The sequence below is a fragment of the Molossus molossus genome, unplaced genomic scaffold, assembly GCF_014108415.1.
Source record: "Molossus molossus isolate mMolMol1 unplaced genomic scaffold, mMolMol1.p scaffold_m16_p_1, whole genome shotgun sequence".
NCBI classification, from domain to species: domain Eukaryota; kingdom Metazoa; phylum Chordata; class Mammalia; order Chiroptera; family Molossidae; genus Molossus; species Molossus molossus.
Window position 1 is genome coordinate 9,440,237 of NW_023425344.1, and position 13,285 is coordinate 9,453,521.

Genomic DNA, 13,285 nt, shown 5'->3' on the forward strand with positions numbered 1-13,285 from the left:
AAGTATCGAGCAAGGACCACCTCCTTCAGAAACCTGTGTTGGTATAAATTTGTAACATTTCCACTGAGAAAGTAAAACAGAACGAGGGGACATAATGGTCATTCTATAAAGAGGGTGATGAACGGAGAAGACACTCCAGCCCGAGAACCTGCTCAGAGTCGGGTGTTCTGGTAACAAGCTTGTGGCTTTGGGTGGGTCCCTATACCTCTCCGGACCTGTTTCCCTCACTGAAAAATAATAATCATCTTCCCTACTGCATGGGATCACCTTGTGTATTGAGATGATGTATATGTTTGCCATTTTTTAAACTGTGAATTTTGATAAAACATTGTTACTTATAGACAAGTATTGATGAGTGGCTACTTTGTGCAGAAATGTGATCCTGGGAGTAGATTACAAATTAAGCATAAACTTCCATTCCAGTCCATGGGGGATTCATCATTGATTTGCTAACATGACAAAGATACATGGTATAATTAGTGATCAAGACTGTATCAGTTTATACATCTCTCTGATAACCCATCAGTCTTTCTCTTCATCTCTCCATCCACTGCAGCATTTAACTTGGATATAATGAAGCACTAAATTAGAAAATGGAAGTATAATTGCTGTGGAGGGTGGGGTATTGGAACCAGTGGTTCTCATCTGTCTCCTTGAGAAGTTCTGAACGCATTGGAAAGGCACAGGACTCGGAGAAGATGCAGCTGCTGCGTCTGAGGGTGGCATGGGATGGTGGAATGCCACCTGGAACCAGGACCAAATAGTCTCCCTGCTCCACCTCCCATGAGCTGTGTTCCCTGTCTGGGCACAAGCTGAACAGCCAGAGAATTGTGGGCTAAGACATGAAGTGCCAGGGCAGCACGGGGCCAGGGAGCTGGCTGTCCAGCAGAGAGCTAAGGAAGGACAGCCAGGGACCACGGTGCCCTTGCCCAGCAGAGGACCTGAACCGATGGGTCTTGGGCTCCACCTGACTTGCCAATCAGACACTTCTTCCTTCCCTCTAGCCTGTGGGCATGGCAGAGGGGGGAGAAGCACAGCGGTTCCCTCCTAGTACTTTTGAGCTCGGAGATCATCACAGCTTGTGGCCAGAAATAAGAAAGTAGAGGAAGAGAACAGTCCCACTCCGAGGGCTAGTTGTCCAGCATCACAGAGTCAGAGAAGTCAGAGAAAGGAGAAATCCAAAGGCGCTGATGTCTTCCCCAGAGATGGATGAGCTAATTGGCTCCAATACCCCACTCTACACAGTTACTGTACTTGGCATCTCTGGGGTTGTATGTGAAGGAGCCTCCCCTTTTCAAAATAGCTTACAAGTTTGGGGTCTGGACATAAATCATTACATTGAAGGACAGCCCTGGCTGGTGTGGCTCAGTTGGTTGGAGCACCGATGTCTGTCTGTCTGTCTCTCTCTCTCTCTCCCTCTCTCTTCCTCCCTCTCTAAAATCAATTTTTAAAAAATAATAAAAAATAAACGGAAGGAGGGCCTGTAAGCAGGTCTCTATCCATCTCTTTTCTCTGGTTCTTGGGTGTTGACTGGCCTCCTCCTCTCCGATTGCAAAGGCCAGACTTCTCCCCGTGTGAGGGGCATGGCCCTTCATAACCTAAGCTTAGCAACTCCAGAGACAAAGCATCGAAATTTCCCCCAAGGTCCACATGATTACTATCAAGGGCAAACGGGTCAGTTGTAACTGGGACATATGCCCGCCCTCCCTCATGTCCTGGAGACATGGTCAGGAAATGGAGAATGAGAAAGATTCCCAGGGAAGACAAAAACAATGGCTATAGTCTCCTGCAGGGTCTGGGCTGAATTCAGATATTGTAGCTACTATTTTCCCAGGGCAAATATGAAACTTGTATTTTAATTCCACCAATGATTATTCTTTTTCCATGCCACTTGAATTTTTGTTCTCTCCCTTGGCATGCATCTCTGCACGTGAGAACATCAGCAGATGGTCTGTATGCACATCCCTGGTAGTATTGGTTTTTAGTTAAACACTGAAGAATTAAATCTATTAAAATAATATGCCCTATAAATGTTATTTATTCTTGGGAGGAATTGTAGCTACTATTTTCATGATAGTTTTCTCTCTCTCTCTCTCTCTCTCTCTCTCTCTCTCTCTCTCTCTCTCTTGTATACATATGTAAACAACTATAACAAAAGAAAGACAACAAACCAGGGGGTCGTTCTCCCCATTGGGAAGAGAGTTGGGGTCTTTTGAGCAGTCTTACCCAATGACCTGGAAGCTATTTTTATTTAGTTGAGCTGAGCTTCAGGCAGAGACCACCAACAACCACCTGAACGTGGGCTCATGCTGATCTGGGGAAGGAGACACACAGTACAGGTGCTCAGGGCACATTTTAAGTAATTAAACTGTGCTACCCACGTTCCCCACTCACCGAGAGGAGTACAGGACGGAACCTGAGAGCCACGCCCGAGTGGTCTCGTGACCCAGGTGAAAGGCAAGGTAGGAAGCAGCATGAGTGAAGCGGTTAGGGAGGATGTTCCTTTAAGTCTGGAATGAAGTTCAGTTGTACATGTCTTTGTGAGAAGGGATTTTTTAAAATATGTTTTTGTTGATTTTTTTTGGAGAGAGAGGAAGGGAGAGAGAGATAGAAACATTGACAAGAGAGAGATTCATTCATCGGCGGCCCCTGCACGCCCCCTACTGGGGACCGAGCTCACATCCCGAGCATGTGCCCTGACCAGGAATAGAACCCGGACCTCTCAGTTCATGGGACACACTCAATCCACTGAGCCACACCGGCCAGGCAGTGAGGTGGGAATTAAAAAAATTTTTTTTTTCTTCATTGATTTTAGAGGGAGAGAGAGATAGAAATGCCGATGAGAGAGAACATTAATTGGCTACCTCCTGCATGTCCCCCACTGGGGATGGGTCCCACAACCTGGGCGTGTGTCCTGACTGGGAATTGAACCCGCGACCTCTTGGTACATGGGTCGATGCTCAACGACTGAGCCACACCAGCCGGGCAAGGTAGAAATTTATTTATTTTTTTGCCAGTTAACCTTTTATTTATTTATTTATTTTTGTTACAGATGTTTCTCCTTTTTTACCCCATTGACACCCTCCTCCCCCCCCCACCCCGTCCCCGGCTTTGTTGTTCATGTCCATTGGTTATGCATACATGCATATAAGTTCTGTGGTTTATCTCTTCCCATCCCCCACCAGCCCCTCATCTGAGGGATGTCAGTCTGTGCAAGGTAGGAATTTTTTAAGTAATCCAGGTAGTCTGGGTGCTCACAAAACACATCATGACCACGTGCAGGGTGACAGCTTCTACCATGAATGCAGGCGATAACTGAATACTCCAACTGGAATAAAAGAGGAAAGAAATGGGCTACCACTGTTGCCGTCTAACCTGTGAGGATCGTAATGACCAGAACTAGCGCTTTCATGAGGTACAGAATATTGATGGACTGTTGCCCAAGTGGAGATTCAATTCAGCATATTGCAGAAGGGACTGAGACATAGTCACTTCTTTCCTTCAAGTTTACTATACCAGTAAACGCATTATGCTTTATAAGGGCTTTTTTTTTTTTTTTTTTTGGTACATGCCCCTAGTGGGAACCGAACCTGGGACTCTCTGGTCCACAGGCCGATGCTCCAACTGCTGAGCCAAACCGGCCAGGGCTACAAGGACTTTTAAAAAAAACAACAGAAAAATCTACCAGTCTTCTCATTAAAGACAGACCGAGTGCTATTTTATAGGAGAAAACTTGTTAGTTTATTAAAATAAATGCAGGATGCATTCTATTGAAACCTTGCAGGAAATCATAAGTCCTAAACATACATTAATAGTCTACTAATCTGGGGGGAGGGCAAAGTTTGGCTAAAAAGAAATAAACTCATATATTCTTACCAGTACAAACAGCCAGCAACACAAAACTATGACAAATTTACTGGTAAAAGAAGACTCACAAGTACAGTGTCCCAAAAAAATGTATACAGGGTGTCTGTAGATTCTATTACATTTTGCAAATGAAATGCATTTTAATAAACACTGGCTTTATAATTATGCAAAGTTGTGTAAACAGTTTTTTGGGACACCCTAAATATGCTTTGCTCAAGTGCAGATACCTGTGCTATTTCAATGACTAATAGTAACTGAACAGTAGATCACACTATATAACCACTGGGAGTACATTTCTGTACATATTTGCATGTGTGTACACACACACACACACACACACACACACATCTGGACCTCCCTTTTCTGTTCTTAGTCTGATAGGGAGAATGTTAGAATCTGACAGTCATGGGGTTCTGGAGTCCTCTCTGCTGGGTTCCCCAGCCTCCTCCTGCACACCCCAGGCCTTGCCCTTCCTGCCTTGTGTTATAAACCAGGTCTAGGCCTCTGTCTCACTCTGTGGCTGCCTGGAGACAGGCCCACCACATCGTAGACATCGTTCATCTTTGTGGAGCCAGTGAGATGGTGTGTGTGAGGCGAGGTGTGTGACGCCTAGTGACCTACAAGATGCTAACTGAGTCTCTTCCTCAGCCTCCCAGGGGCTCAGAGATGTGTAGCGACCTGCCTGAGGTTCCAAAGAAAGTTTACATTAGAGCCGGAGCCGGAACCCAAGGCTGTGGCCCCCGTTCGGCATCTACGTGGTGCCATGAAGAGGAATTACGTGGAGACATTGCCCACAGTCTATGAAGGATAGATGCTTCAGTTCTCACTTCTTACACCTTCCCTTTAGCCTCACAACTTGTAAATCATACATTCATGTCACGTAATCTTATATTATCATTTTCCAGATAACATAAGTAGCTTCGAAAGCTCCCTTCTGCAAAAGGGAGGATTGAGCTCGTGGAAGGTACACCCATGATCCCGTGTCTCAAAGCCCACGTTCCGATCACAGTCAGTGTCTACATAAAAACGGAGACACAAAATCGGAAAGGTCTCTCCACCTTGGACCTCCCACCTCCAAACCTAAATGCCCACAAAAGCAGTAGTGATCGATGTGGTAGCTCTTAAAGATGTTATGGAATAAACACAGGAAGGTATATCTGACGCTCTACACCAAGTGATCTAGGAAGTGTCTGATCCCAGTGGAAATGTCTTTTCCTGTTTCCCACACACTCAGCTGCTCCATCTCCCTCTTCTGCTGTTACTTTGTACGTGGAAGGTATACCTGTGAACCCAGTAATGATCAGGATGGACCGCAATCTATGCTTCTCTTGTAAATAGAATGTCCAGGTCACAGCAACAAAACCTACGAAACAGGACAGTCTGCAGGACAAAGATTGGAACTGACTTGGGAGAGAGAACATCTAAAAGACCTTGGAGACCAGATTAAAATGGTGCCCTTTCTCACTCTTTCATTTTACCTTTTACGTATGCAGAAAAAGAGCAGGCCCCTAACACCGCCAGGAAACAGCACGGAGCGTCATTTTTCTGTGTGACCAGGGTAGGAGGTGTATTGCTTCTGACTGTGTTCCCACTGCCCCCTAGATCATTACCTGGGACATGCTGTAACCGTGTTCCCCTACACTCTGCTCTCTTTGGCAGGCGGTCAGGTATGTGCACAGAAGTCAACAGGTGATTGGATCTGGAGACCCTGGAAATTTCCAGCTGGACATTGATATTTCAGGGTTAATCTTTACTCATCACCCCTGTTTTAGCCGAGAGCATGTCTTGGCAGCCAAGCTGGCCCAATTATATGACCAGTACCTTGCAAGACGCCAGAGAAACAAAGCAAAATTTCTCACCGATAAGGTACAGTCTCCACATTTATTGTTGGTGGGGTTGGTTTTGCTGATGAGCCTCAACAACAGAAATACCTCCAGCAGAAAATTCATGTGCCTCTCTCACGTGGTCCCTTATTCTAGGGCGTATGATATGTTGTCGAACCTAGAGGCAAAGGGAAGGATGTGACGTGTAATGTACAAGTGGCTCAAAGAGAAAGATTTGTGCAAACAGTGCACGTGATCTCACCTACCCGGAGTGGGTACTAGAGGGAAGATTCTTGGCTGTGTCTTGCTTATGGGACCTCAGGTGCTGAGCTGTTCAAGGCTTGAGACTCGCCCTGTCCTTAGAGACATTCTCGTTTGTATGTGTAATTTCCCATAGCGTGGCACCTAAACACAAGTCAGTTTCAACAGATGCTACTGGTCCTGGATTGGTTACCAATGTCATCCTATCCCGTAGAATTTTCATGAATGATTTTGACTACAGGCAATTTTAGTCTTATACGCTGATGTTAAAACTTCCTGTCCCCCAAAAGAGAAAACTCCACGATACCTCCTTTTATGAGTCTATTATTTTATGATCTCTTCACATCACAAGAATATGACTGTATGTCCAAGACCCAGAAAGATCCACTTTTAGCCTTAAAAGAAAATTTGTTCCTGAAACACGCACATAAAAGTGACATTTCCCATGAGCCCCTTGATTATCTGGGCCACAGAACAAGAACAGAGGCACAATGTTTTTTAGTATTCCTTTTTTCAAGAGAATGGACGAAATAGTTCTTTGTTAAAGTTCATTTTAGTGAAAGCCTGCAGACAGCTGGACGCTTGGCCATCCATGCACAGAATGGGTCCCGTGGGTCACCTTGTGGGTGGGTCCAAACACTTCACCTGCAGTGGGGAGGGGAGCATCTAACTGAAAACATGTATCCATGTCTTTTTAAGCTCCAAGCTTTGAGAAATGCTGTTCAAATGGGCCTTGATCCAGCAGAAACTCATAGGTCTGTTGACATAACCCAAAAAGCCATCAACGAGTATAAATCTGAAATTCGGTGAGTAAAGTCTGTAATTGTAAACTCTGCTTTTTGTTTCCTCTTTTATGTGTACTTGTTGAGAGCTCACTTTTTCAGTCTTTCTGCATGCACTGAATACATGCGAAATGAAGCCAAGAGAAGCAATGAGATGTATCCATCATATTTACACCGAATTGGAAGCCCAGTAGAAGAACGCGGATGTAGGATGCTGTGACTCACACACTCTGCTGGTGTAAACAAATGTTGCTACAGCTACCACTTCAGGGAACAACCTGGCCATGGACAAAGTGTTGAAATGCCCGTCCGCTAGGACCCAGCGATGCCGCTCCAGGTACCGGCACGCCACGGAACCACGTGCACCCGGAGGCACGTGCAAGGATGGCACAGCATCATTTACAAAATCAGAAACTGGAAATAAGCCCATAGCAATGAACACCTCTGCTAGAGTTACCCAGAATGTCTGCACCATGGTTAAAATGACTGAATTAGATCTTCATGTATCGATAGGAATAAAACAGTGTTGAATTTTAAAATCCAGGCATACGAGGACGCTTGCTGTGTGACACAGTGAACTAAACCTACAGAACAGCGGAAACAGTACTCTTGTGTCCTGGGTGCACACGTGTGGTACCTGTGGACAGGAAAGACATGCCAGCCGATAAAGGATAGAACCGGGATCTAAACCTGGGCAGTCTGGTTCCACATCTGTGCCCTGGGCCACAGTGCTTCACTGCTCCTCAGGAAGAGTGCTTCTGCGTCGAGTTCTCCGCTTCATTGCTTTCCCAGGTCTGCAGAGAGGCCCTTGGCCACCCGACCGCTGACTGGCCGTCATCTCCCTTCCCCACAGCGCAGGTCGAATGATTAGAAGGCCAGCCTCTGGGCGTCTCTGTACCATCTGCACAGGCTTGGCCATTACAGGTGCCCCCTCCAGGCCCAGGCCTGCCTTCTGGAGCTCAGGAGGTGCTCACTCACGGAACCCCGTAAGCCAGGTTCACATTGTACCCCATAGTCGTGTATCGATGTGTCTGTCTCCGAGCTAACCCTCCCGCGAGACGCACCTCCGATCTCCTAGACCTAGACACTTCCAAATCCCCCAGCATGATGCCGGGTATTTGCTCAAGAACAAAAACAATAAAATTGTCTAATTGGTTAATCAATGACAGAACACTTTGGGGTTCTGGATTGGGCTATCATTCATAGAGAGGGCTTAAAGTAGGGCGTTATTAGATCATTGCCAAACACCTGAAATCGTGGAAATGAAGATGGAGACCTTTTCCAAGGGTGCTCTTCAAACCAGGCAGCATGACTGATCGGCACTGAAAACTGGCCAAGGAACGCTGGACATCGTTTCGTCTCCTCGGGCGAACCTTTATGTTAGCTCGGACTTAAATACATTTGTTGTTAGCTGGGACAGCAGCAAAGTCCCCGGTGTTTTCAATAATTGAGCCCCTGAGAACCGCATTTACGGGGCCCTTCAATTTCAAGGTGTCAGTGGTGGCAATTTATTTAAAAGTACTTTTTGTCAGTAATAATTTTAAAAGGTAATTGAGTTGAGTTGAAGTCAGATTCACCTAGCAAAAACAAAATCAACCTCTCAAAACAGATCAACATCCTATTGTCTTCAAATTTGCATTCATAGTCTTGGTTTTCTAGTACTTAAGAAATATTATAGCGCTTACATTAAATGTACAAACACTATAGCACTATTTGTTTTTTTTTAATTTGCAAACATACCTAAATGTATAGATACATCTATATATCTATATATATATTCATATATTATATCTTGTAGGCAAACAAGGATACTCCGTGACGCTGAACAAGAGAAAGACCGAATGTTGCTTAAGACCATCATAAAAGTTTGGAAAGAAATGAAGTCCCTTCGAGAGTTCCAGAGATTTACAAATACACCCTTGAAACTTGTTTTGAGAAAGTAGGTTTTTTTCTTTTTTTTGATTTTTAATTTTTTTTATTAATTAATTTTTGTTACAGATGTTTCTCCTTTTTCCCCCATTGACACCCTCCTCCCAATCACCCCCGCCCCCACTTGCCCCAACCCCAGCATTGTTGTCTATGTCCATGGTTATACATGCATGCATATAAGTTCTGTGGTTTATCTCTTCCCTCCCACCCCACCCCTTTTTTGAGATTTGTCCGTCTGTACCCTACTTCTATGTCTCTGGGTCTATTTTGGTTATCAGCTTGTTTTGTTCATTATATTCCATAAATAAGTGAGATCATGTGATATTTGTCTTTCTCTGCTTAGCTTGTTTCACTTAGGATAATACTCTCCAGGTCTCCATGTTGCCTCAACGGATAAGAGATCTCTGTTTCTTACAGCTGCATAGTATTCCATTGTGTATATGTACCACAGCTTTTTTATCCACTCATCTATTGATGGACACTTGGGCTGTTTCCAGATCTTAGCAATTATATATAGTGCTGCTATGAACATAGGGATGCATATATTCTTTCTCATTGGTGTTTCAGGCTTCTTAAGATATATTCCTAGAAGTGGGATCACTGGGTCAAATGGCAGGTCAGTTTTTAACTTTTTGAGGTAACACCATACTGTTTTCCATAGTGGCTGCCCCAGGCTGCATTCCCACCAGCAGTGCACTAGAGTCCCCTTCTCTCCACACCCTCGCCAGCACTTGTTTGATGATTTGTTGATGGCAGACATTCTGGCAGGTGTGAGGTGATACCGCATCGTTGTTGAAAGTAGGCTTTTTTCAAAAATTGTTTTATTGGGTTATGTCACGCATAGAGAAAAAAAAATGTATAAAATATAGATACAGTTTAAAAAGTAATTACAAAATACTTACGAGTGAATAACCATGTAACCAGGCCCCAGGTTCAAAAACAGAGCTTGACCGGGCCGGCAGCCCATGCTCCTAACCCCGACGGGCCCTCAGCCCCCAAGTAATCAATTTCTGGACTTTAATGATCAGTGTTTCCTCGATTGTATTTCTAGGTTTGCCATTGAGGTATAATCCCTGGGAACATACAGTTTTTTACTTTTCCATAAATACAAGCGTGTTGTGCGGACTCCTCAGTGAAGACACACTCGCTTCTCTCCTGAATACCATGTGAGATTCAGCCTCGCGAAGGCACACAGCTGTGGTTTATTTGCCTTATACTTCTTCATTATATGAATATCACAGAATTTGTCCATTTGGTTGTTGGTGGGCATTGAGTTGATTCCATTTCCAACTGTTATAAAGAACACTTCTGTCCTGGCCAGTTCGGCTCTGCAGTTAGACTGTCGGCCCACGGACCAAAGAGTCTCGGGTTCAATTCCAGTCAAAGGCACGTACCTCGGTTGTGGTTTGGTCCCCGGCCCTGGTCGAGGTCATGCAGGAGGCAACCAGTCGATGTGTCTCTCTCTCTCTCTCTCTCCCCCTCCTCCCACTCCATCTGGAGAGAAATGGAAACATATCCTCAGGTGAGGATTTTTTTTAAAAAGAGCACTTCTGTGGACAATTTCATGCACACGTCTTTTAGGGTACACGTGCCTTGGTCTTCCGGAAGTATGGAGTGAGGGGGTCGAGCTGCTGTGTGCTCTGGCCGGAGTCCCGTAGGCCCGTGACACCCGCACCGCCCGCACCGCCTGGTGGTGTCCAACACGAACACTGTGCCAGTCTCGCGGTGGCTGCTGCAGGTTTCCTCTCGCGTGCGTGACGAGGTCACCTTGCTTTCCTCTTCCAGGAAGTGTCTGTTCAAGGGTTTTTTTAATTTTTAACCAGAGTGTCTTTTTATCTGTTTCTTTAATATGAAGAAAGAGTTCGGCGCACACCCTGTTCATGTGATCTTTGTGGATGGTGAGCTGTTGATAGCTCTCCCATCTGAAGTTGCATTTTTTTTTTGTAATCTTCACAAGAGGATATATTTTTATTTATCTTCAGCTAGAGTGGGAAGTGGAGAGAGAGAGAATCATCGACATGAGAGAGAGACACATCGACTGGCTGCCTCCCGCACAACCCCAACCAGGGCCAGGAACAAACCGCAATCAAGGTACGTGCCCTTGACTAGAATTGAACCCACAACTGTTTGGTCCGCAGGCCGATGCTCGAATCATTGAGCCAAACCGGCCAGGGCTGAACTTGTCATTTTACTCTCTTTCGGCTGCTTTTTTGAGGAATAGAAGTTCTTAATTTTAAAAGGAATGCATTAGTCATTTGTTCTATGATTGGTGCTTTTTGTCTCTGCTGGCGAACCCTCCCCGATGTCTATATTGTCTGTCTGTTGTCTCCTGCAGTCTTTACCACCCTACCTTCCACGTCCATCTCTAATCCACTGGGAACTGACCTGGGTACGGGGTGGGGACACCTGAGGCTTAGAGGGCATTCATGCTGATGAATCCCTATTCACTGGACTTTGATCCACGATTAAGAGCACAACCATCTCAGCATAGACATGTTCCGTATGTTAATTCAAGAGCATCTCTGATGGTGTCGGTCCCTTCTTGGTGGCTTCCTCTGACTAAGTGTACACCAGCATGGAAGCGGAAAATGTGGGCGATTAACTGATGCTTTGCTTTGAAACAACCATGTTTTAGCCACAGAGAGCTGCGAATTGTGGTTTGGGGGCATTGTGATCATCATGAGGCTGGGAAGACCTCCTACCGGTCCCAGGACAAATATAAGACTGAGCTCCATGAGGTCAGGGACCTTGTCGCTGTTGGGCAGCTGGTCCCCCACAGAGCACCTGCCACTAAGTGTGTGCTCATTGAGTATTAGTTCATGAAAAACCAATTCAAATAGTTGCTCCCGCAGAAACTGTGACTGTCTCCCAGAAATTCCAGTGTTTCTACCTCTAAATTCCATCTCCCAGGCTACCCCTCCAACCTCGAAGCAGAACGTAAATATTTACAAGATTATTTTTTTTCTTCTTTCCTTCCAAGTTTAGGACACACTAAAATTTATAGAAAATTTACCCTTCACGTCACCTCTAGCTTGCAAACTTTCTTTTTGTGACACTGCAGATCCTCCCCGAAAGTGCTGCTTACCAGATTCTCTGGAGGGCCCTCATTCACATTCTTGGCTCCTCTAGCCACCTTATGAACCAGCATAATTTTTTTCCTGCACAAGGATCTAAATTCCCACCAGCTCATTCATGTTTCTGAATAACAAGGAGAAAAGCGAGTGCTTCCTTATATCAGAGATGGAGCTAAATGTTGAGCCAGATTTCCCCTAACTTTTATAAATCTCAGGTGCCACTGTGCTTCCAACATGATTTCTGGGGTAGAATCCTGGAAATCTGTGTTTGTGCCTTGGGAGACTGCTAATTGCTAAAGCACCAGGTGTCATGTGGACATAGCAAATATTTGTCAACTCTAGGCACTTGACTAAGTTTATCTAAAAGGGACATGGAACTTTAAGAGGCCAGACGGCGTTGACCTCACCTGACCACATTAGGAGATACACACAGGCAATAAGTAGTGGGAACAACTCCAAGTGCTGGGTGGAATGTGATGGGAGGGATGTGTGGGTGGGATGTGCAGGTGGGACGTGCAGGTGGGATGTGCAGGTGGATGTGCAGGTGGGATGTGCCGGTGGGATGTGCCGGTGGGATGTGCTGGGTGGGATGCGCTGGGTGGGATGTGCTGGGTGGGACGTGCAGGTGGGACGTGCAGGTGGGATGTGCAGGTGGGATGTGCTGGGTGGGATGTGCTGGGTGGGATGTGCTGGGTGGGATGTACAGGTGGGATGTGCTGGGTGGGATGTGCAGGTGGGACGTGCTGTGTGGGACGTGCTGTGTGGGACGTGCAGGTGGGATGTGCTGTGTGGGATGTGCAGGTGGGATGTGCTGGGTGGGATGTGCTGGGTGGGATGTGCAGGTGGGACGTGCAGGTGGGACGTGCAGGTGGGACGTGCTGTGTGGGACGTGCAGGTGGGACGTGCAGGGTGGGATGTGCAGGTGGGATGTGCTGGGTGGGATGCGCTGGGTGGGACGTGCTGGGTGGGACGTGCTGGGTGGGACGTGCGGGTGGGACATGCAGGTGGGACGTGCAGGTGGGACGTGCAGGTGGGATGTGCTGGTGGGATGTGCTGGTGGGATGTGTAGGTGGGATGTGCTGGGTGGGACGTACAGGTGGGATGCGCTGGGTGGGACATGCAGGTGGGACGTGCTGGGTGGGACATGCAGGTGGGACGTGCAGGTGGGATGTGCAGGTGGGATGTGCAGGTGGGATGTGCTGGGTGGGACGTGCTGGGTGGGACGTGCAGGTGGGACGTGCAGGTGGGACGTGCAGGTGGGACGTGCAGGTGGGATGTACAGGTGGGACGCGCTAGGTGGGACGTGCAGGTGGGACGTGCTGGGTGGGATGTGCTGGTGGATGTGCAGGTGGATGTGCAGGTGGGATGTGCAGGTGGATGTGCAGGTGGGATGTGCTGGGTGGGATGTGCTGGGTGGGATGTGCAGGTGAGTCGTGCTGTGTGGGATGTGCAGGTGGGATGTGCAGGTGGGATGTGCAGGTGGACGTGCAGGTGGGATGTGCAGGTGGGATGTGCAGGTGGGATGTGCAGGTGGGATGTGCAGGTGGGA

General features: G+C 46.7%; 1 protein-coding gene across 1 annotated transcript in view; it reads left to right on the forward strand.

Moving 5' to 3' along the window:
• CC2D2A (coiled-coil and C2 domain containing 2A) overlaps positions 1–13,285 on the forward strand; it is a 116,750-nt gene that overhangs the window by 49,945 nt on the left and 53,520 nt on the right. The window contains exons 12-14 of the mRNA XM_036279367.1: positions 5,527–5,733; positions 6,651–6,757; positions 8,532–8,672. Coding sequence (XP_036135260.1) covers positions 5,527–5,733; positions 6,651–6,757; positions 8,532–8,672 — 455 coding nt within the window. The remainder of the gene's footprint in view (positions 1–5,526; positions 5,734–6,650; positions 6,758–8,531; positions 8,673–13,285) is intronic.